Below are 20,885 nucleotides of genomic sequence, written 5' to 3'. Positions count from 1 at the left end.
AAGGTGGAACCGGGGAGAGCCAGTGTTTGTGCGGGCACGCTGTGGGGCGGAAAGAGCGAGGGGGAGACTCTCACTGTTGCCGGGTGCCTTGTCTCGCTTCCCTCTGTCTCTGGACTCTTTGCTCCAATGCTGGTAGGTAGCTGTTGGGTGATGGGAGGGCTGGCTGCCACCTTCCCGCTATTGGCCTCCGCGCCACTGGACCCTTAGCAAGTCGGGTGGCGGGACGCCCTGGGCACCTACACTGCTACAATCACTGCTATGAGGGGGGGGTCCGCGTCCGCTCTTAGAATTATGGGGTCTGTTAGCGTTGTGGGCAGGACACTGAGCATGCCGCCTCCCCTCCCCCAATGGGCCCAGCGGGTGCCGCCATCTTGCCGATGGCCAGGGATCCCCCTCTGGAGTGCATCGAGTTTTAAACCCAATGAATTAAAAGGTGTTCTTAAATGAAAATGGATCTGCTTTTAAATATGTATTCGCTTAATACGTTCTAAAATAATTCTGAGCCTGTATGGTTAGAAATAACATGCCATGTTTACTGACACACAGACGACAGCTTTGCTAATCGCTGTGTAGTTTGGATGCTTATCAGCTGTCTATATTACTATTGGGTGGCTGTAGATTGGGGAACCTACTAGACCTTTACACATACAGAGTTGTCCGCTCCATGAAGGTATCTTCCAAACAGGTTTCCCCTTGCTCATCCAGAACCATCAAGGACAACACTGGCTCTCTTGCCCACACGCTTGTTGATCTCTGCAACCACTCCTTTGCCATTGGATCTTTCCCCTCCTCCCTCAAGCACTCCCTTGTGCGCCCCCTCCTTAAAAAAAACATCAGCAGACCCCACTTGCCCAGCCAACTACCGCCCTATTTCCATCCCTCCCTTCCTGGGGAAACTTCTAGAGAGGTTGTCTTTGCCCAAACACAACTCTGGCACTGAACTTGTTGGTGGTCTCCACAACCATCAATCTGGATTCCGAGCATCCAGGGGCACGGAAACTGCTCTCCTGAACACCCGTGAAGAACTGCTTGCATTTCTGGATTCGAACTCCCCAGCTGTCCTCATCCTACTTGATCACTCCTCTGCCTTTGACACGGTCAACTACATCCTCATACAAAGGCTCCACGACACCCTGCGCTCTGGACTGGCTGACCTCGTTCCTAACTGGCTGCTCTTCCGAAGTCATCCGGGGCACCTTCTCCTCTCCTACTCAATGTTACCTGAGCCCTGGCTCTCTCCAGGCTTGACTATTGCAATAGCATCCTCCTGAATCTACCTTCTTCCACTCTGTGACCCCTTCAGCTAATTCAGCATAGGGCAGCCAGACTTATCCTTAGCCTCAAGCCCACGGACCGCATCTCTCCTAGCCTGAAAGGTCTTCACTGGCTCCCGGTTGCTTCACGGATTAAATTCAAATCCCTCTGTATCATCCACAAGGCTTTCTGGGGCCAGGGACTACAATATCTGCAACTCTCTCTTACTAAATATTCTCTCTCTAGACCTCTGCGTTCCTCTGGCACCAACTCTTTGTGTGTAAACAGAGGACAGGAGGTTGATGGATTTCCTCAGCGCAACGCGATTGCACGCCTGCGCATTAGAGTAGTTACAGTACTTTATGCCAGTCTCCATTGTGTCGCATCCTCGTTCCGGTGGATGGACCCACGATGAAGACCTGATACTGCCACAAGTAAGTTGTTTTACGGACTCTCCAGTATTTCCACTAGTAGCCTAAGTGTTGTGAGGTCCTTATCGATCTCACTTTCTGTATTATTTCCTTAGCGGGACAACCTGTGAAATAAACCCTTTTTACAGTTCACAAAGAAATCTGCCTATGCAAGCCTCTTCTTCTAATTTCAAAGTGTAGCACTACAGCTCCCATTGCTAAAAGTAAGTCCATCTTTAACTGTTATTTACGGACTCTCCTGAATTTCCACAAGTAGCCAGAGTGTTGTGGGGACCTAATTGATCTCATTTTCTGCATTATTTCCTTAACGGGACAACCGGTGGAATACACCTTATTTGACGGTTCAGAAAGAAATCTGCCTATGGAAGCCTCGTCTTCTAATCTAAATGTGTAGCACTACTGCTTCCATTGCTTAAAGTAATTCCATCTTATACTGGTATTTAGGGATATTAATACAGAATACTAAGACTTCCTAATACTCACTCCAGGCTTCCTTCATTTCTGGCTAGGCTCTGAATATCATGATAACTGGGGACTACATTTCTGAATTTCCTAATAGGCAAATTTGAGGTTTTGCCTTCACATTGAAGTTCTAACATGTGAAATTGAGGGTCTGCCATTTCTCAGCACACTTTAGTTGGTAAGTTCATTGAACATCCTTGTAACAGACGCTTATCTGATCTCCTTCTCCTGACCTAAAAGACTGGTTTCTTCAAAAAATGAGTTGCAATTATACCAGTTCTACTATTGATGGGCTGATCAGCAATATTAACCAAGAGTGCTACCTATTTGTAGGAGCTATGTAGGTTTTTGAAAAAGTACCTGTATCCTGCTAAAACCTGTTGGGTTATTTGAAGATTGTTTTTTACCAAATAATGTATAGATGAGATTTGTCACAGTCTACTATTATATATGGAAGAAAATATATATGGACTATTTTGCTAAGTTATGATTATTCTTTTTTGTTTTCATAGAAACTTAAGAAATTGTGCTATTGCCCCTGAAGAAGAGTGGAAAACTCGAAACGCGTTGGGCATTATTATATATTTTGTATAATAAAAATGTTGAATTTTTTGCTGAAACCTTTGGTCTGAAGAAATGATTCTTATCACATCAACTTAGTCTAAGAAAATGTGCTCTGTTAGAATTCACAGAAGTAATATATTACTCCAATGAATTATTGTTCTGTTGTTACAGATTATTGATAGTGTGCAGGGGACGGGAGTTCCCAAAACCCTTTGGGAACAACCACTTTTTGTCTCCCTTCTATGGAATAGCCTCCCCCACCCTCTGCATCTTCAGCAGGACTTTGTTGAATTCTGTGAGCTCCTCAAGACGTTCTTCTTTACTTCCTATTTACCTCCTCCTTCCCCCTTGATTGGGTACCAGGGCCCTTATGTTTCTTCGGGGCCCAGACCTCCCTACACTGATTCGTCCCAAGCTTCTGTCTATCCTCAGCACTTGCCTCGACACACTCTCCGTCCTGGGGGCTCGCACTTACCATGCACTTCATCTGTTGCTCACCCACGAGCATGGGCACCCCAGCACCTACCACAACTGCTCCCTCCCTTCTGCACTTGCACATTCTGAATACTCACAAGGCATAGTAGGTTCGTCCTTTTTTGCCCCCCACTGTACTTAATATTTTATGTATTTTAATGTGTCTCATTCCCATGTTCCCTCTGTGTTGCCTTGTAGGTGTTTTTAAACAGAATTTACTTGCTGTCTAAGCACCTAACAAGCAAACAATAAATATATAGGTTGAAGCACGTTCTAAAGAACAGCATGGATATCCTATCCCTGTCTCGCAGTCCAATTGCATATTCTTCATTGACTTCATTTTACATGGATTGATCGCAGGTGAGGTGTGAGTAACCCTCTCCAGATACTAGGAGGTTTGCAGTGAGAATACCGTTGCTCTCTCCTGGTGGGCTTGAAGGTACAAAAATAATATCGTGGTTGGGGGTACAGATAGTTGTGATCACCCTCGTGGAAGCCATTGTTTAGTATAAGAGCTTATAGATGTGTGCGAAAGAAATAAAAAAAGTATTGCTTTCTGTAGCTTGATGTATCACAAACACAGGTTGGCGGTTCAGAGACCTTCCCTCCTACATGCACCCTTCAGGTCTTTATTCATTTTCAGGGCATTGTTTTTTGTAATTTCCCCCCAAACCCATTGCATCAATGTTGTGAGGAAAGTCTTAAAAACATCAGAAAAGCTCGGACATTCCAGACTGAACACATGAACTAGATCAGTTATTCTCATATTCTATGCCGCAAAGGTTCTCCCACCTGGTAGACAATTATTATTGGCTGGATTAACCACAGGCCCTTGCTCGCAAAAGGCATTCTTAACCATGTCACTAGAGCTACGCCCTTTGCTGCTTTCATTCATCTTCAGAGCGGACACTCCCTTTACACTGCATGTCTTCTGTACAGGGCACTCTCAGCTGTTGCAGCAGATGTTCAGTGTAGAGGAGCAGAGCTCTCTGAATGATTTCATTCTGGCCTCTGCCGTCTCCATCTTTTAATAGTCATCCAGCTTGGAAACCCCCAAAATCCCTGCTCTATTGAATGCAGGGAGCTTGATGGCAAAGTAAAAATAAAAAAAGATATTTAACTGTGTAGTAACCGATTTTACTTACAGTGCAAATATCTCTTCATAAACAGTGGACCACTCTCGATCACCATCTAAATTGTTGCTTGATGTTTGCTCTAGGACCCTAGATGTGGGCGGCAAAAGAGGGTACATATGGGAAGTATGGTATGATGGGTCAGAAGACACGCACCTGTTCCCTGTCCTCACTATGTGGAGATTAGGAACAGCTAATATACTAGATACAAGGTAACAATGTGACCATATCCCGGTATTGGGAGAACTTTAAGCTAATACTCGCAGGAGAGTAACTTTTCTGTTTTGTTTCTCTCCCATGCAGACAATAGAAGCTAACTGGCGGTGTGGAAGGCACAGTTTACAACGCATTCATTGTCGGAGTGAAACCAGCAAAGGCGTTTACTGTCTGCAGTATGATGAGCACAAGATAGTCAGTGGTCTAAGGGACAATACGATAAAGGTGAGCTCCAGGGGGAATCTAAAAACATGCAATTAGTAGTTAATTCCCTGACTCCAGTTTAACACAGATGCATATTACTTACGTTTGGTTGAGTTATTAATTAGTGTCCTCTTGCGTCAGTGAACAATGGATTTGGAGATTACTACAGGTATGCCGTGCAGCAAATGCTTCATCTGACTCTGGGAGTGTCTGCTTAATGGGCAAGAAAAAGTGAGTCACTTTAGTCCTAGAAAAACTTGTTTAACATTGATGCTAACTTACACTCATTTATTTACTTTAGAGTCTATCTAGATCACGTACAAATGTTTGTGAATGGGAAATGTGAGGAGTCTGGGACATGAATGTGCCTACTTGTACATTATTATGATACTACTTCTGACCAGTTGAATGTTGTGGGGTGTAATGAAAGCCCCAAACCAACAGAACTGAAAGGCGCACCGGGAAACTGACCTGCCAGCATTCAGAAACATGCAAGCTGAAAAATTGGGCCTATTTAGGTAGACTATCCGGGTGTGTTTCTGCAGGGGCAATCCAGAGAAGGCTAAAACAAGAATGTAACCTAAGTGTAGATTGCAAAAGCACATAACATTGCAGGCTAAGAAATAAATGCAGCAATTATGTTCACTGAAACTGTCCCCCAACAAAAGGGAGTGCACTGTGACCATTCAGACCCACTTTTCAGCTGAAAACGAGCAGAAAGTAATTGAAAGTGTATTTTGTTGATGACTGAAAGAAACAGCCGTGCACTTTCAGTGCAAAAGCAAAGTGAACTCTGATCGGTAAAACACACTGTGTGGCAAAGGCTGATGTTGGAAAATGCAGTATGTAAATTCATTTCAGCCAAGGACAATGGGCAAAATTCAGAAGTGGCTTCCCCCATTGCTAGCCTGGATTGTGCATTCCAACTGTTTACAACTGCAATAAAATGTGTCCTGCCTGGAGGATGTTGGAAAAACTTCCTCTAGACTTGCTGTCTCTGCAGGACAGTTGGCCCTGGCTGGTACCTGACCGTAATGTAGGGGGGAGGTTTGAAAACAGGGGCTACAATAAAGGGAAGATTAAACTTTGAAAGAAATACAAGAAATAGAAGCCTTTCAGATCGGAATGATGGTCCCCTTCAGATAAGAGGACAGGCCTTGTGGTATCACAGGGACGGCCCACCTCATTATCTGCAGTGGGAGATCTCTGTGTAGCAAATACATCCCCATTTATGATCTGCAGCCACCAACTTCAAACAACCAACTTCAATCAACAAAGAGACTAATAAAAACCCTGGTCACAGGCTGGCCAAGACAAATGGCTTGGAGGAAGCAGAGCTCCTATTTGCATTAACATAAAGATTTACTATTAATTTAAAAGGACTATTATAACTTAGGCCTTTTTCCGAGAAACCGCAAGTCATACTGCATTGACCTTTGTGTCTATTTTTAGATCATTTCCAGGCGATTTTGTGGATATAAAATTCCTCCACCTGCTACTTACGGAACTGTAATGTCCATCTAAAATGGGTTTCTAGCTGATCTGAAAATGTCCTGAATTTAAGAGTTGGCGAACTGATGGAGGATAAAACTAGTAATATGGGGAGTAAATTGCATGCTCATATTTTTGTGTAAATATCGGAAAATTGCCACAGGTCTGTGCAGCATGATGCGGAAATGGCTGTTGTTTTATTAAATTCCCCATGAGTAGCTAAAGCGGAATATATGTATATTATGGCATTTAGTGGTAAAATGATGAAGTTCTGTTATACAACTAAGTTTTGCCCAAAAGCGGACATAGAAACAAAAGGGGATTTCAAAGGGAAGTTGCCATATGTCTGTTGCAGACTCTTAAACCAATCGTAAGAGAGGGGCTTGATTTGGTAGGAGAGAGAAGTCCAAAGCCTGGGTGTGCAAACTCTTGCATGGAGCAGCCCCAGATTGTAAACTTGATGCTGTCATCACTGCTATATAAAGTGGATGCACTATGAGGAAAAAGGGGAGAGCTCCTAAATTTACCATTGTGAAGGGAGCTCCTAAAAATTACCATCTGACAGCCACAAGGAAACACCAAAAGGAAATTTTGCAGAGATTGCCTCTGGGTGGAGCTGTCTATTGCCGGGAAGGCCTAAAAGCAAACTGGGCCCTATGGAGAGCTGTGGGCCATCCTTGAGAGTTGAGTGGCTAGACCCCTGCCCAATCTTTCCAGAGGGTCCTGAAATGCAGCTGGCTTTCCTGAACTTTAAACTAGGTTTTCGATCTAAGTAGACTTGAGCCCTTTGTAACCAAAAGGTGGGGGAATCTTCTGGCATTATAGTAGGTGGGAGGGGGGCTGCGTAGTTCCTTAGCCTATTTAACTAAAAATATGAATTTAATTAATTCCCCTTGGTGGAACACCAGAGAGTGATTTTGTTAAAATTTGATATTAAAAAAGCTCATTCCCGGTGTGCGCTGAAAACTATAGACTTTAATGTAATTGGGTAATCCTATTTTGCTTGCTAACGCTGACTTCTTTTAGGAAGAGGGGTGCCTCTGTTCTTAAATCAAAATTCTCAAGTCATCTCAATTTTTATCATCCCGCATCTCCAACACAGGCCTTTAAGTGGAGGGGGAGCTGAAATCCAAAATTCTTCAATCATCCCAATTTTGTTGTCAGACTTCCATAACACAGATCAAAGTAGGGGGGGTCTAAAAACACCACTGCTAAGCAATCCTGTGTTTGGGTGTGGGTGAAATAGTAATTGCCATATGCATTTGTCCAAATCTGCAAGCCAAACTGCTAGCCTTGCAGGAAAATCAAAATTTCACAGCACTACATCTGTAAATTGATTGTGTTCACTGACTAGCGCTAATTATTTCTTGAAGTGAAATGTATAGAAATGTATAGAAAGAAAGGTATTGTGATTTGTGCTTTTTCCAACCCATTGGTGTGATTTATTTGTGTAACAAGAAGTTAATTGTGAGCCGCAAATAAGGTGGAGTGTGTAGTTTACTGTGATTTCTTGTGCCTATAAATCAAATAAATACAAATATATTTTCTGTACACTGGCCCAGTTTTTGGCTCATTGGTAGCTCAGGGGAAGAGATCCAAGCGGCATGATATGTGGCTGAGATAGGGCTGAATAAAAGAACTGACATTAACCATTTGTGTGACACTTAGCTTGGGGAGGGAAGGAACTCCCAGTGTTGAGGGTGGCCTCTCAATAATCAATACAAATGGAGGGCTCGTGGCCGGGATTTGGCTGGCTATTTCTGAGTCATGACAAGTGCATTGTGACAGACCATTCATTTGGATATAAGTGCATTAAGGTAGAGGGAAAGTAATCTTTGTTTTGTTAAAGTGCTGTGAGGACTTGAACCCAGAGTTCCGGGGAGGTGTGTAGGTGATAAATTAAGATGGAGTAAGAATTGATTTGGATTTGGCATTGTGATTGGAAATTAAGCGGAAACGGGTGATTTCTGCACCTGTGCAAAGGAAATTCTACAAAAATTGCAAAAAGGCCATTTTAAAAATGAATACTATTGAATTAAACAATGCCAAGAGACATTTCCTTATTAAGCTATTCATTCATGGTGAGTGGACAGAGGTGGATGAAGGGAGCTGGCAAGCTAAAATTATGCCAAATGTGACATCAGAAGGAATTGACATTTGGTGTGAATGTGGGATATGGCACAAAGCATTTGAGGCATTTTACATGACCCAAAATGCTCAAGTAGAACTGAGTAAAATGGCTCAGCTTGCAGCTTATCTATACTTCCACTTGCAGTTAGTGAAAGAGCTAGTGCAGAAGAGTGAGGCTTGTGCTCAGTCAGACTGATAGTCTAAATGAGGTGCAGAAAGAACTTAAACAGTTAGACAATCAAGCACAACAGAGCCATGAGTTGGAGTTAAAACAAGAAAGCCTCATAGAACAACTCAAAAATTAGTTAAAAACCCAGCAGCAAGAGAGTGCAGAGCGTGAAACAGAGTGCTCTGCACTGCAACATGCACATTAAGTGTGGGCAAAACTTTAGCACATTGCAACATAAGGTAAATGATCAGAATATGTATAATAGAGGGCTGTTAGATGAATTCACAGCCTTTCAATTACAAAGAAAGGAGTCAAAAATTGAAACAGTCAGTTAATTATAAAAAGGGGTTGTTTCCCTAAATGACTTTGATCAGATATATCAGCAGGTACATACGTTAAAACAACAGAAAATTCCACTGGTGAAGGAAATGGTCTTTTGAACCAGGAGAATAGTGTCCTTGCACAGGAGGTGCATCAGTTGAAAATGGATGCAGAAAAGTGTCAGTCAGGTTCTCAGGAACTGCCTAGAAATAGGAAAGAAAATGTAGAACTCATGGAGCGAGTGAGGCAAGCAGAAGCTGACCATTTACAGGCAGTGCAATGTAGAAATACACAAGAGAAAGAGATTGGTATTTTGAAAGCAAACCGCTTGGAATATGTGCTCACAAAACAGGCCGCACAAAATAAAAATGAGTCAAGTCAGAATGAAATCAGGGAATTAAAAGATTGATTAATGGCCCAGAGTAAAGTGCTTGAGGCCAATCAGGCTTGGGTCTTAGAGATAAAAGCCAGCTCTCTGAACACCATCAGGAAATGTGGACAGAGAGAAGCATGTGTGATAGTTTGGCAAATAAAATTGAAAAACACAAACCGGCGTTGAGATACCCTGACCAATCACGGTATGGGAAAGAGCCCTCTGATCCAGGAGTGATGCCCTACCCATTAGGAACCACATGCCAGTTAAGAGTGAACAGGCCATCAGGATATATGAGGTCCAGAAACCAGCTAAAACACCCAAACCATCTAACACCCCTGCTGCTGCAAAGGTGGCAGAGGTAATAATGACCCCTCCTCTTGAATCTGGAGACGGGTGGGGCCTACAAGTAACCCTCCTGCTAACAAGCAAAATGGAAGACAGAAGGACCCCCCAAACCGGCCCAATTCAATGGTAGTTAGGCAGGGGCCCAGAACAAATTATCCCTCAGACCCTGCGACCTCTGGTAGCCTTAGGTACAAAGGTACCTAACCAATCCCCAGGAAACTTCCCTCTAAACTTCCCTCAGGAGAGAAGTATCACTCCACCTCCCAATTTGAACTTTTTCCCCAGATATCCACCGAACCAGAATTTCCAAAATAATCCTCTCTCCCCCCCGGTTCCAGGACAATAGATCCCTGAACCCGGGGGAAGGGAGATTCATAATGGAGATTTATGGGGGAAATTTCTAGTACCCGAGTGTCTACAATTTAAAAAATGTAACCTTTGATTCCAAGATGGAGTTCTACCCACATGAACATTTGAATTCAAGCTTAAGGAGAGGCCCATTTCTCTGAGCTCAATATTTGTTTGCTAGAATGATGGAAAGACAGCTTGTTTATGTTTTCAGATAAAGCTTGTGTTGCATTCTTTTAGCATCCGAGAGCAAAGTCTGCAAAGGCTGCGCAGCTGTGGGATTCTACTGACGGTAAACATCTCTGGAAAATTACTGGATTATATTTGGAGGGAAAGACATCACACAGACAGGGAAAGGGCACGTCACTTCACTTCTTGACTTTTTACTTTGAACTCCGGTTGGGCTGAATGAAGCAGATGTGTTTCTGTTAGCCTGATCCTGTTGGCGAAGGATTCCCTCCCCCACCCTAGTGATGCCCAGTGAAGGCTTGGCAGGGATGAAGAATGTTAGAGAAAGGCTAATGGTGATGTATTTCTGTTTAATTTCCATCTGTCTTTTGTTGTGATAATCATTAATTGAGATAATGTAGAGACCTGAGACAGGTCTGTTTCAAACTTTATGTAAAGTGTGAATTAATTCTTTGTGTTCCAAGATAAAGCACATTGCCTTCTAGCTTTGTTTAAGTGCAGAGGGGAACCCCTTAAGTTAAAATTATATCTTTAAATTACTGATAAAACAGGAAAGGCAAAACACTGAACTACTCCGGGAGAAGGGACAGTTGGCCTTTTCTGGAGCAGCAGAGGTATGACTCGAGTCCTCCCTACAACCCAGAAAAGGTCTCGCAGCTGGAGTGGCAGGTCCCGCAACTGACCAACGACCTTGGGCGCATGCTGAGGGCTCAGTCCAACCCTCAACATAACCCTACTTCTCCGAAATCCCCAACACCCAGGGCTGATTACCCAGGGGGGAAATGACGATGGAAATGTGTGACAAACTAGAGGTTCCTGAGAAAGGAGCCCGGGTGCAGGGGAGATGTCAAGCCCTAGAGGAAGCTTCCTTTCTCACCGAGACAGAACTCCTAAAAACCTCTGAGCCTGAAAGTGACTTGTTTACCCCCGAAATGTTAGAACCCAAAGAACAAAGGGTAAGTAGGAGAGGCCAAAGAAGAACCCACTTTGTGGAGGAGCTTATAAGATTATCCCCTTTGAAAGAGAAGAGTCCCTGGAGGACTCTGATAAACAGATCTTCTCTTTCAGAAACAAGTGGATCCCTCCCAAAGAAAAATGGGTCCCAAAAGACCCTGAGTGGGACAGGGCAAGTATAGAGACCGACCCAGAACCAGAAACTATTCAAACCGCAAAATGTGTGCCAGATAGAATCGAAACAGAGGTGTCCTTACTCCAAACAGTTTCTGATAACTACCCCCCAGGAAAAGGGAGACAGCAAAGAATCTGAGGAGAAAGAGGTTTCTCCAAATCCACCCATTGCCAGTTGTAACATTTTCTTTACAGATTCCCAGTCTCAGACACAGACAATTGCCTAAGCTCTCACAGTGTTGAAGTTCAATATTAAGAAAATGACCACTGGGCTAGCAAATAACTCATACTTTCTATGGTTCCCTGGAGGAAAAAGAAGGCAGATTTTATGTACTAGTAAGGGTGCAGGGTCAGTGTGAATTATCAGCTCTTTTGGATACTGGATCCCAAGCCACCCTCCTTTCCAAAAGGGCCTTTGGCCAACTAAACTCAGGACAGGGGAGGGACACAAATTCCCCTCACACCACTTCCTGGACAATTTCGATGGGAATGACATTTCTGTCAAAGGGACCGTGGAACTGGAAATCAAAATTGGACGTCGTTGATTAAAACATCTAGTGATAGTCATGACTCGAGAGGACACACCTTGTTTACTGGGGAAGGATCTTCTGAGAAGGTTATTACCTCTGATCGACTGTGTAAACGAGGTCCTCTGGACCCAGAATAACCGGCCTATACAATTAAAAATGAGAACCAATTATGTAAGCAGGAATGGTACCTGTCATTTAATTGATTGGCTTTCCGAGAAAGCAGAATTCCATTTCAAGAATAACCAAAATGTTGATGGGAACCCTTCTCCATTCTTGAAAATCAACCTTCTTTACAGTTTTAAGTGGCAATCCACACTGGAAGGATACACCCTAAAATGTTACACCAGTCCAAAATCAGAAGTAAGCTCGAGTCCTGTGAAACCAGACAAGGAACAACCCGCTCAAATTCTGGGAGACATTCAGGAAAAGGGCGAGTTATTTTTCCCCATTCAGTTAAATGAGGTGGAGGAGCCGACAGAGTATGCTTGAATAACTGAAGGAGCTTCATCAGCGAAGGACTATTCAGAAAACTCCTAAATGATCAGAACATTACCACATTTAAATTGATTGACAAATGGGAAGTTGCTCTGGAAACCCCAAATTCCAAACATCTCCTTCCTGCCTAGCAGGTGTATGCTAAAAAATTTCCAATTGCGACAAAAGAATAGAACATAATTGTTGGGTCATGAGAGATGTCCCTTCTGCCTTCTATCTGAGAAGTGACATTCTCAAGCGATTCGCAATCAATTTGGGCCTAATAAATAATAAAGCCTAGTCCTGACTTGGGGGTAAGCCCATGGGCTTTCACAACACTGAAAAAGCATTCCGGACAGGTCAATTTCTGCATATGCCGTTAAAGTTCAAGTGCGAGAAGAGGTTACCATCCCAGGACAGGTGCAACAAATTACAATGTTTCCCTCTTTCGAATAGAAGTCTTAAAATTGATGTCTATTTCTATGTAAATATTTTCTCTCAAATGTCATGTCCATCTTCTGGGGAAATGTGGTGTTTACCAAGTACAGAACCTCTTTTTCTTTCTATTGTTAGATAACTAACTTCCAGCCTGGAGGCAAGAGGGGAGTCGAGAGAGGACCCTAGGCACCCCAGAAGGAAAGAATAAAGGGGGTACTGTGTTACACCCCCAAACCAAAGATGGTAAGGGAGGCTGGATTGCCCACTCCCTAATGAAGGAAATTGAGCCGGATGGGCTTCAATGAAAACAAAACTATAAGAAAAAGAAAAGGAGACTAGATGAAACCCCACACTACCCTGCTCTTTCCCACCAAAGAATCCTGGATGAACTGGGGTGTGGGGCATTGGGGGTGGGATCAATGGCCCCAAACCAACGGAACTGAAGGGCCCACTCGGAAACTGACCTGCCAGCATTCAGAAACCTGCATGCTGAAAGATTTGGCCTATTTAGACAGACTATGCGGGTGTCTTTCTGCAGGGGAAATCCAGAGAAGGCTAAAACAAAAATGTAATCAGAGTGCAGCTTGCCAAAGGTACTGTGAGCTGAGAAATAAATGTACCATTTTCTTTCGCTAAAACTGACACCCATCAAAAGGGGGTGCACTGTGACCATCCAAATAAACTTTTCAGCATGAAAACGACCATCAAGTAATTAAAAGTGTATTTTGTTAATGACTGAAAGAAACAGCCGTGCACTTTCAGCGCAAAAGCGAAGGGAACTCTGATCAGTAAAACACAGTGTGTCAAAGAATAAAGGCTGATGCTAGAAAAATGCAGCATGCGAGTTCATTTCAGCCAAACACAATGGGCAAAATTCACAAGTGGCTTCCCCCACTGCCAGCCTGGTTTGTGCATCCCAACTGTTTGCAACTGCAATAACGTGTGTCCTGCCTGAAGGGTGTTGGAAAACAAAGTTTCTCTAGACTTGCTGTCTCTGCAGGATGATTGGTTCTGGCTGGTGCATGACCGGAATGTAGAGGGGATGTGTGAAAACAGGGGCTACATTCAAGAGGAGCTGAAACCTTGAAAGAAATACAAGAAACAGAAGCCTTTCAGATTGAAATGATGGTCCCCTTCAGCTAAGAAGACAAGCCTCATGACATCACAGGGCTGGCCTAGCTCATCTGCAGTGGGAGATCTCTGTGTAGCAAATGCATCCCCCATTTACGATCTGCAGCCACCAACTTCAAACAACCAACTTCAGACAACCGAGAGACTAATAAAACCACTGGTCACAGGCTGGCTGAGAGAGACACAGGCTGGCTTGGAGGAAGCAAATTTCATATTTGCATTAACATAAAGATTTACTATTCATTTAAAAGGACTATTATAACTTAGGCCTTTTTCCCAGCAACCACAAGTCGTACTGCATTGATTTTTGTGTAATTTTTAGATAATTTCCAGGCGATTTTATGGAAATAAAATGATTCCACCTGCGATTTAGGGAACTGTAATGGCCATCCAAAATCGGTTTCTGGCTGTTCTAAAAATGCCATGAATTTAAGAGTTGGTCGAGGGTAAAACTAGGAATGTGGGGAGTAAATTGCACGTTCATAATTCTTGTGCTTTTTGTGTAAACAGTGGAAAATTGGCACACAGCCATGCAACATGATGCGGAAATGGCTGTCGTTTTATTAAATTCCCCATGAGTAGCTAAAGCGGAGTATATGTATATTATGGAAGTTACTAGTCAAATTATGAAGTTCTGCTACAAATCTAAGTTTTGCCCAAAAGGGAAGTTGCCATATGTCTCTTCCAGACGCTTAAAACAATCCTTAGAGAGGGGCTTGATTTGGGAGGAGACAGATGGGTAGCAGTCCAATCCTGGGTCCGAGAACTCTTGCAGGGACCTGCACCAGATTGTAAACTTGATTGTGTCCTCACTGCTATATAAAGTGGATGCACTATGAGGAACAAAAGGGCAGAGCTCCTAAAATTACCATCGTGAAAGGAGCTGCAAAAACGTACCATCTGACAACCACAAGGAAATACCAAAAAGATTTGGCAGAGATTGCCTCTGGGTGGAACTGTCTATTGCTGGGCAGGCCTAAAAGCTGGGTCCTATGGTGGAGAGCTGGGGGCCATCCTTGAAAATGGAGTGACCAGGCACCTGCCCTTTCTTTCCAGAGGGTCCTGAAATGCAGCTGGCTTTCCTGAACTTTAAAAGAGGTTTTCAGTGTAAGTAGACTTGAACCCTTTTTTAACCTTAAATGGTTTGCCTTTATAGTGGGAGGGGCAGAACTGTGTAGATCCTTAGGCTATTTAACTAAAAATATTAATTTAATTAATTCCCTTTGGCGGAACACCACAGGGGGATTGTGTTAAAATTCAAAATTAACAAAGCTCATTCCTGGTGCGCTGAAAACTATAGACTGTAATGTAATAGGGTAATCCTATTTTTCCTGTTAACCCTAACTTCTTTTAGGAAGGAAGATGGGTGTCTTTGTTCCTAAACCAAAATTCTCAAATTAACCCAATCTTTACCATCCAGCTTCCCCAACACAGTCCTTTAAGTGGAGGGGGGGTGGGGGTTGGAAAACCAAAATTCTCCAACCCTCCCAATTTTTCTGTCAGAGTTCCCCAAAACAGACCAAAATAGGGGGGGGTCTGAAAAACCCACTGCTAAATCACTGTGTGTTTATTTTGAGCAATGGTGTTGGTGAAATAGTAATTGCCATATGCATTTGTCCAAATCTGTAAGCCAAACTGCTAGCCTTTTAAGCACACAGGATAATTGAAATTGCACAGCACTACATATGTAAATTGATTGTGTTCACTGACCAACGCTAATTATTTTGGTAAGTGAAATCTAAAAAGTATTGTAATTTGTGTTTTTCCCAAACCATTGGTGTAAGTTAATTGTGAGCCACAAAGAAGGTGGCGTGTGGAATTTAGTGTGACTTCTATTACCTATAATTCAAATAAATGCAAATATATTTCCTGTACACCAGCCTGGTTCTTGGCTCATTGGTAGCTCAGGGGGAGGGATCCAAGGGGCATGATATGATGCTGAGATAGGGCTGAATAAAAGAAATGACATTAACCGTTTATTGTGCAACATGGGGAGGGAAGGAACTCCCTGTGTTGAGTGTGGTGTCTCAATGAACCGTTACAATGTAAATCTCCTTGGAGCTCATTTGCTACTGAGCCATAACGTAAATGAATGTCATAAAAGCCTTGCGTAAGGCTTTCAGACCATACATTCACGTCACCCATCATTTTAGTCTATTTGTATGGTGGAGATGAGGTGCGGAGCAGAAATTAAGTTTCCGGCTCCTCCTTTCCTCTTCGCCATACAAAAGCTCCAGCATTTGCTCCGGCACATTTGTTATGGTGGTGCAAATGCTGCATATCGCTATTAGATCTGCCAGCTTTATGACCCCATAGGGATCCATTGTAAATGCTGCCTGCCACACATACATGATAGCCAGGGTTTACTCCATTTGCACGTCGGAGTGCAAAGGTACAGGGCAAAAGGCAGTGTACATGCTTGTACGCCGCATATTATGAACCCCGCTGTGCAAATGACCAAATGTATGTGATTGGGACCCACCTACGTGTATGTCTACACGTATCTCCTCCCTGCTGCTGATTTACGCGTCTCATCAAAATGAGCCCCCTTGAAAAATGGTTTAAAGCGTAATATCAAGACTCCCCTATCTTTTCCAGTGTACATGAAATCATATTTTGTTTTCGCCAAAGACACATACATTGTGTTTAAAATATGAAGCACAAACTTAAATAAACTCGGTTGAACATTCTTCAATTACTGTAAGACTGTGTTTACTAGTGAAGAGGAGGTGCTAAGTACGATTCGCACTCCGACCGCCCATTTTGAAGTACCAGGAACATTCACGCCAAAATATGTGACATATTATGAGCAAATAAACCAGCAGAGAGCCGCAGTTAAGCTCTGTCCAGTACCTATCAGAATAACAGCACCTATTGAAGTACCGACACCTAAGAAAACCTGGACAGTAAGGTACCCATTGAGAAAACCATATCGACAAGTGAGGCAGAATGACGATTGTCAGAATGTAATACCCGAAGAAGCTAAGAAGATGCTGAAGGAAGACGAATGATGATTTCATAAGAACCCGGACTGACTCACATATAGAAGATATAACGACCTGAGGATGAGGAAAAGAGATGAAACACCATGGATAGGTGACATCCTGATCCTAAAGTGAAGAAATTGATGTCAAAATATCAGAAAATGACGCCATGAGCATGATGAAGATATTCAGTTAGTTTAACCGTGTACCACGTAACCGCAAGAAGCACAACAATCGTGAGGCTTGCTTCTGCGTAGTAGTAAGATTGCAGCAAGCGCCACCTATACATATCTACCTCATAAGGAGCACTTTATATCAATATTCTTCCACTATGTACAAGAGCAGAATCAACCAAAGGTTATTAAAGGTCTCAATAGGAGAGTTTCGCAGCAAACAAATCAAGAAGTAAAGACGGAGAGAAGCTCAGACAAAGATAACCATGCCAAGAAGCCATGGTCTGAAAGAGACCAACAGTGGATACAATTAATGGGAAGAAGAATGGAGTATCCTGTTCAGAAAGGTCAAGATAAGCCACAGATGGCAGATGACTGGCAGAATTAAATCAAATACACGAAATTGCATGAAGAATAAGACAATTTCACGGTGCTGGAATCACATGACCAGACCAGCAGGAAGGAATGAAACTTTCACACCTTCGCATGGACCTTTGCCATGCCCAGACACCTTAACTTTCCCAAACCAAGAAGCAGACTCAAGGCCAACCACAAAGAAATAATTGACACATGACCACTAAAGTGATGATTGATTGTAGCAATAATTGGAGGGAAGCTGGGGGTGCAGACAAACTCCCTGCACCTGGCCGGCTATTCTGCTCGCTGCTAAGCAAGTGGAAAAGTGTTAGTGGGGTTGATGCCAACCCAGTCATAGTGGATCTTGTAATCTAGGGTCCTATAGTTAGTAGAACCAATGAGACGTCGTACTTTTAGTGACATCTACCGTAGCCATTTTGAAGGAAGGGCTTAGATGCCCCACCTGACAATGTTTATCCAATCCCCTTTCCCCGTTACCATATACAGATATAATACCTATATTAAAGTTACCTTCCTCGAACCAATCAAGTTGCATGCTAAGTTTAAAGAGTTACACGTCAGTGATGATGAGTTTTTGATATAAGTGTTCAGTTTTTTCTGAAATTAATTGGAGTTGAAGCGAGAAGGAAGATCGAGCGATTGCTGATATTCATGAACTCCCTGTTTTTTGTGCTTGTCATTAAACGGACTCCCTTTGCCAAACTATTGAGTTGTCATTTTTTATTTGATGCGAGAGTATTAATCTGCCTCCCCATCCATCTCAAGGGTGCTGCTACTCATCTTAAAGTGCTGTTTGGAAACCCCCAGTCCTATGGGCCGGCTGGGGTCCCTACTGCACACTTGGTAGCAAAGGATGGTTCGATTAGAATCGATTAGATAAGACACCCGTTAGCCGTCGACATAAGTAACTCTAGGTCCTCGGCAATATCACAAGTCTTTTGCCATCCGGCTGAGTAGAACGAGAAGCTCCCCGTGGATAGTGGTTAGTCTAAGTAAAAACCCTGCAGGTTAAGGTGTGAAGGAACCCTTGCTTTCCCCCATAAACCCTTTCCCACTTCTATGAGCAGCTAATCGGACTAACGGCACGGAGAGGCGGTAACGAAGGCGGTGATCCAGAGAGGAAAAAAATGCGAACGGTGAGTGAAAAGGACTAAATGCTTTGGCAAAAAGTTGCATGCCTTAGAACAAGTAAGGGAAGGTAGCGGAGGGAGGTGTGACAAAAATAACATCAGAGTAAGAGTATAATGTATATATATTTCTGAGGCTTGTGGAATCTGCTTAGATCACATGCTGTGCATAGGCCGACATCTAGTGGAAGCTGCGGAGTATTACAGTTTGTTTTTCGAAACTCGAAAGTTGGGCGTCGACACAGGATGTGCCAGTAATACTATCCCTAATGTGACGTCCACTGTACCCATGATCCCTCACGCGTCCAGGACCCTCATATTGTTTTTTTCCGCCATTCTGGTCGGAAGCACTGAGCGGAGTTCCCTGACTTAGTCAGATTTTGCTAATATTGTTATATATTTACCCATTTATTCCACCTCTACGTCGAGTCTCCGAACATCGACACTCGACGCCGGAACGGAGAAAATTCAACCGTCGGACTATAGCGACGGATTTGGGCCTCGGAAGGCCTCTGGCCTCGGAAGTCCTCTGGACTAGGCCCTGCAAGTAGGGAGAGTGGGGGTTGGCACATATCCTACACTCTGTTTAATATAGGTACATTACTTATATTCCTACACTCCCAGCCCGCTGCCATAGGGTGCATATGGAGGGTACCCCCTTTCAATTTTGCCCCAAGTGCAACCGCAAGTATCGTTGGGTTGACAGACACGCCACGTGTAACCTCTGCTTGCCGAGGGACCACCCAGAGGCGAATTGCAGAGCGTGCAGTCGGTTTAAACCGGAGACCCTTAATGACCGTTCGACAAAGCGTTGGGCCCACCACGCCAGGCGACAAGAGGCCATGGCTGCGGAGGGTGCCTTCAGCGATGGCAGCGACGCCGTACTTTTGGACGGCGAGGGCAATGTGGCGTCGATGGACAGCCAAGCGCAAGTCCCCGACCTCGGAAGGTTGTCCGGCAGGGCAGCTATGGGGAAGACCCCCGGCTACACGAGCGCTACCCACACCACTTCCAGCAAACAGAAGTCCAACCGAGACTTGACACGCACGTCGAGTTCTCGGCAAGAGGCACGTAGAGAACGGTCCACCGAGTCGGTGTCCTCTGGGCGTTCGCGTTCGAGATCGCCTCATGACACAAAGCAACCCTCCACTATTGCTAAAAGGGCCTCGCTCCCTACAGTGACTGAGGTTCGGTCGTCGTCGGAGGACGACGCCAACCTCTACCCCCAAGCCGCACTCCAGAAGTCAGCATCTACAGGCAGCGGCAAGGCTGCTACTGAATCCCTTACACTCTCCAGAGACAGGGACTCTACCCCCTAATTTAGACGCCAGGCATCGAAAAGCTCTGATAGGGCCCAAAAGTCAGGGAAGCACTCTTCCACCCACGGGGAGGGGGGAAAACAACGAAGTAAGCAGTCTCAACCTACTTCCTCTCTTAAACATTCTACTCCACCTAAACAGACGGACAAGTCTCAGACCCCTGTCCTTAAGGCCCCTGTTCAGGCCAGTAGGTCTAGCCAGGACAAATCTCGATCTGTTGTCCCTAAGACCCCTGTTCAAACCAGTAGATCTAGTCAGGATAAAACAGAGAAAGCACTCCAGGAAAGAGTTATTCCAGTTCAAAGAATGGTCCAGTGAGGACATAGACAGAGTAATGTCAAGGATGTCATCATTGGCAGATTTCTATGCCAAGAACCCGGAACACTTTCTCTCTTATGCACCAGAAGGGTCAACTCCCTCAGGCTCAAAGGATCCAATACCCCCAAGTAGGATGTCACGGGGTGAAGCACCAACTCTAGCTTCTATATACAGCCCTATTCTCAATACCAGGAAGATCCATCCTTTGTTGAGGATCCAGACGTGGGCATGTTCGAAGAACAAACTGGGACAGGCTATTACGGGGATGATGAGGACCAAGAGGAGGAGGAGGAGGAAGAGGACGACCCAGATACATACAGGGTAGATTCCACAGTAGAGAAAGAGCCCGCGGTTACCGACTCCCCGGTCGACAACCAGCCTCTCCTGAATGAGGTCCTGTCCAGAGCGGCACAGCACTTCCACATTGACACCCAAGGTGCTCAGGAAGAGAGGGACTTTGCAGAGGAACTGGTGGGAGAGAGGAGAGCTGTTGCTCAGGCCATCCCTATCCTTAAGTCAATACAAAGGAGGATAGACCCTTCCCTTGTTAACCCCAATCTCACTAGGGCAGTAAACCCCAGAATTGAAAAGCTTTTCAAGGCAGCCCAATCTGACCCACTATACAGAAGGGGACATCTCAAACCGGACTCCCTGGTTGTTACAAACACCCGTAAGAGGGCGGGAACACCCTTGTCATCGTCCGAAGCTCCCCCTGACAAGGAGAGCAAGAAGATTTATGGCTTGGGCAGGAAAGTAGCCTCCACTTCTGCCTACCAGG

The 20,885-nt window shown here is 44.2% G+C and overlaps 1 protein-coding gene across 2 annotated transcripts in view; it reads left to right on the top strand.

Annotated features, from left to right (window-relative positions):
- BTRC (beta-transducin repeat containing E3 ubiquitin protein ligase) overlaps positions 1–20,885 on the top strand; it is a 2,926,431-nt gene that overhangs the window by 2,098,354 nt on the left and 807,192 nt on the right. For both annotated transcript variants that reach the window (XM_069611642.1, XM_069611641.1), the window contains one exon: positions 4,622–4,759. In XM_069611642.1, the coding sequence (XP_069467743.1) occupies positions 4,622–4,759 (138 nt within the window). The remainder of the gene's footprint in view (positions 1–4,621; positions 4,760–20,885) is intronic.

This window comes from Ambystoma mexicanum, chromosome 8 (genome assembly GCF_040938575.1).
Source record: "Ambystoma mexicanum isolate Mex_15411 chromosome 8, UKY_AmexF1_1, whole genome shotgun sequence".
Taxonomy (NCBI): domain Eukaryota; kingdom Metazoa; phylum Chordata; class Amphibia; order Caudata; family Ambystomatidae; genus Ambystoma; species Ambystoma mexicanum.
Note: the sequence above shows the minus strand (reverse complement) of the source record. Positions and strands in the feature narration are given on the sequence as shown.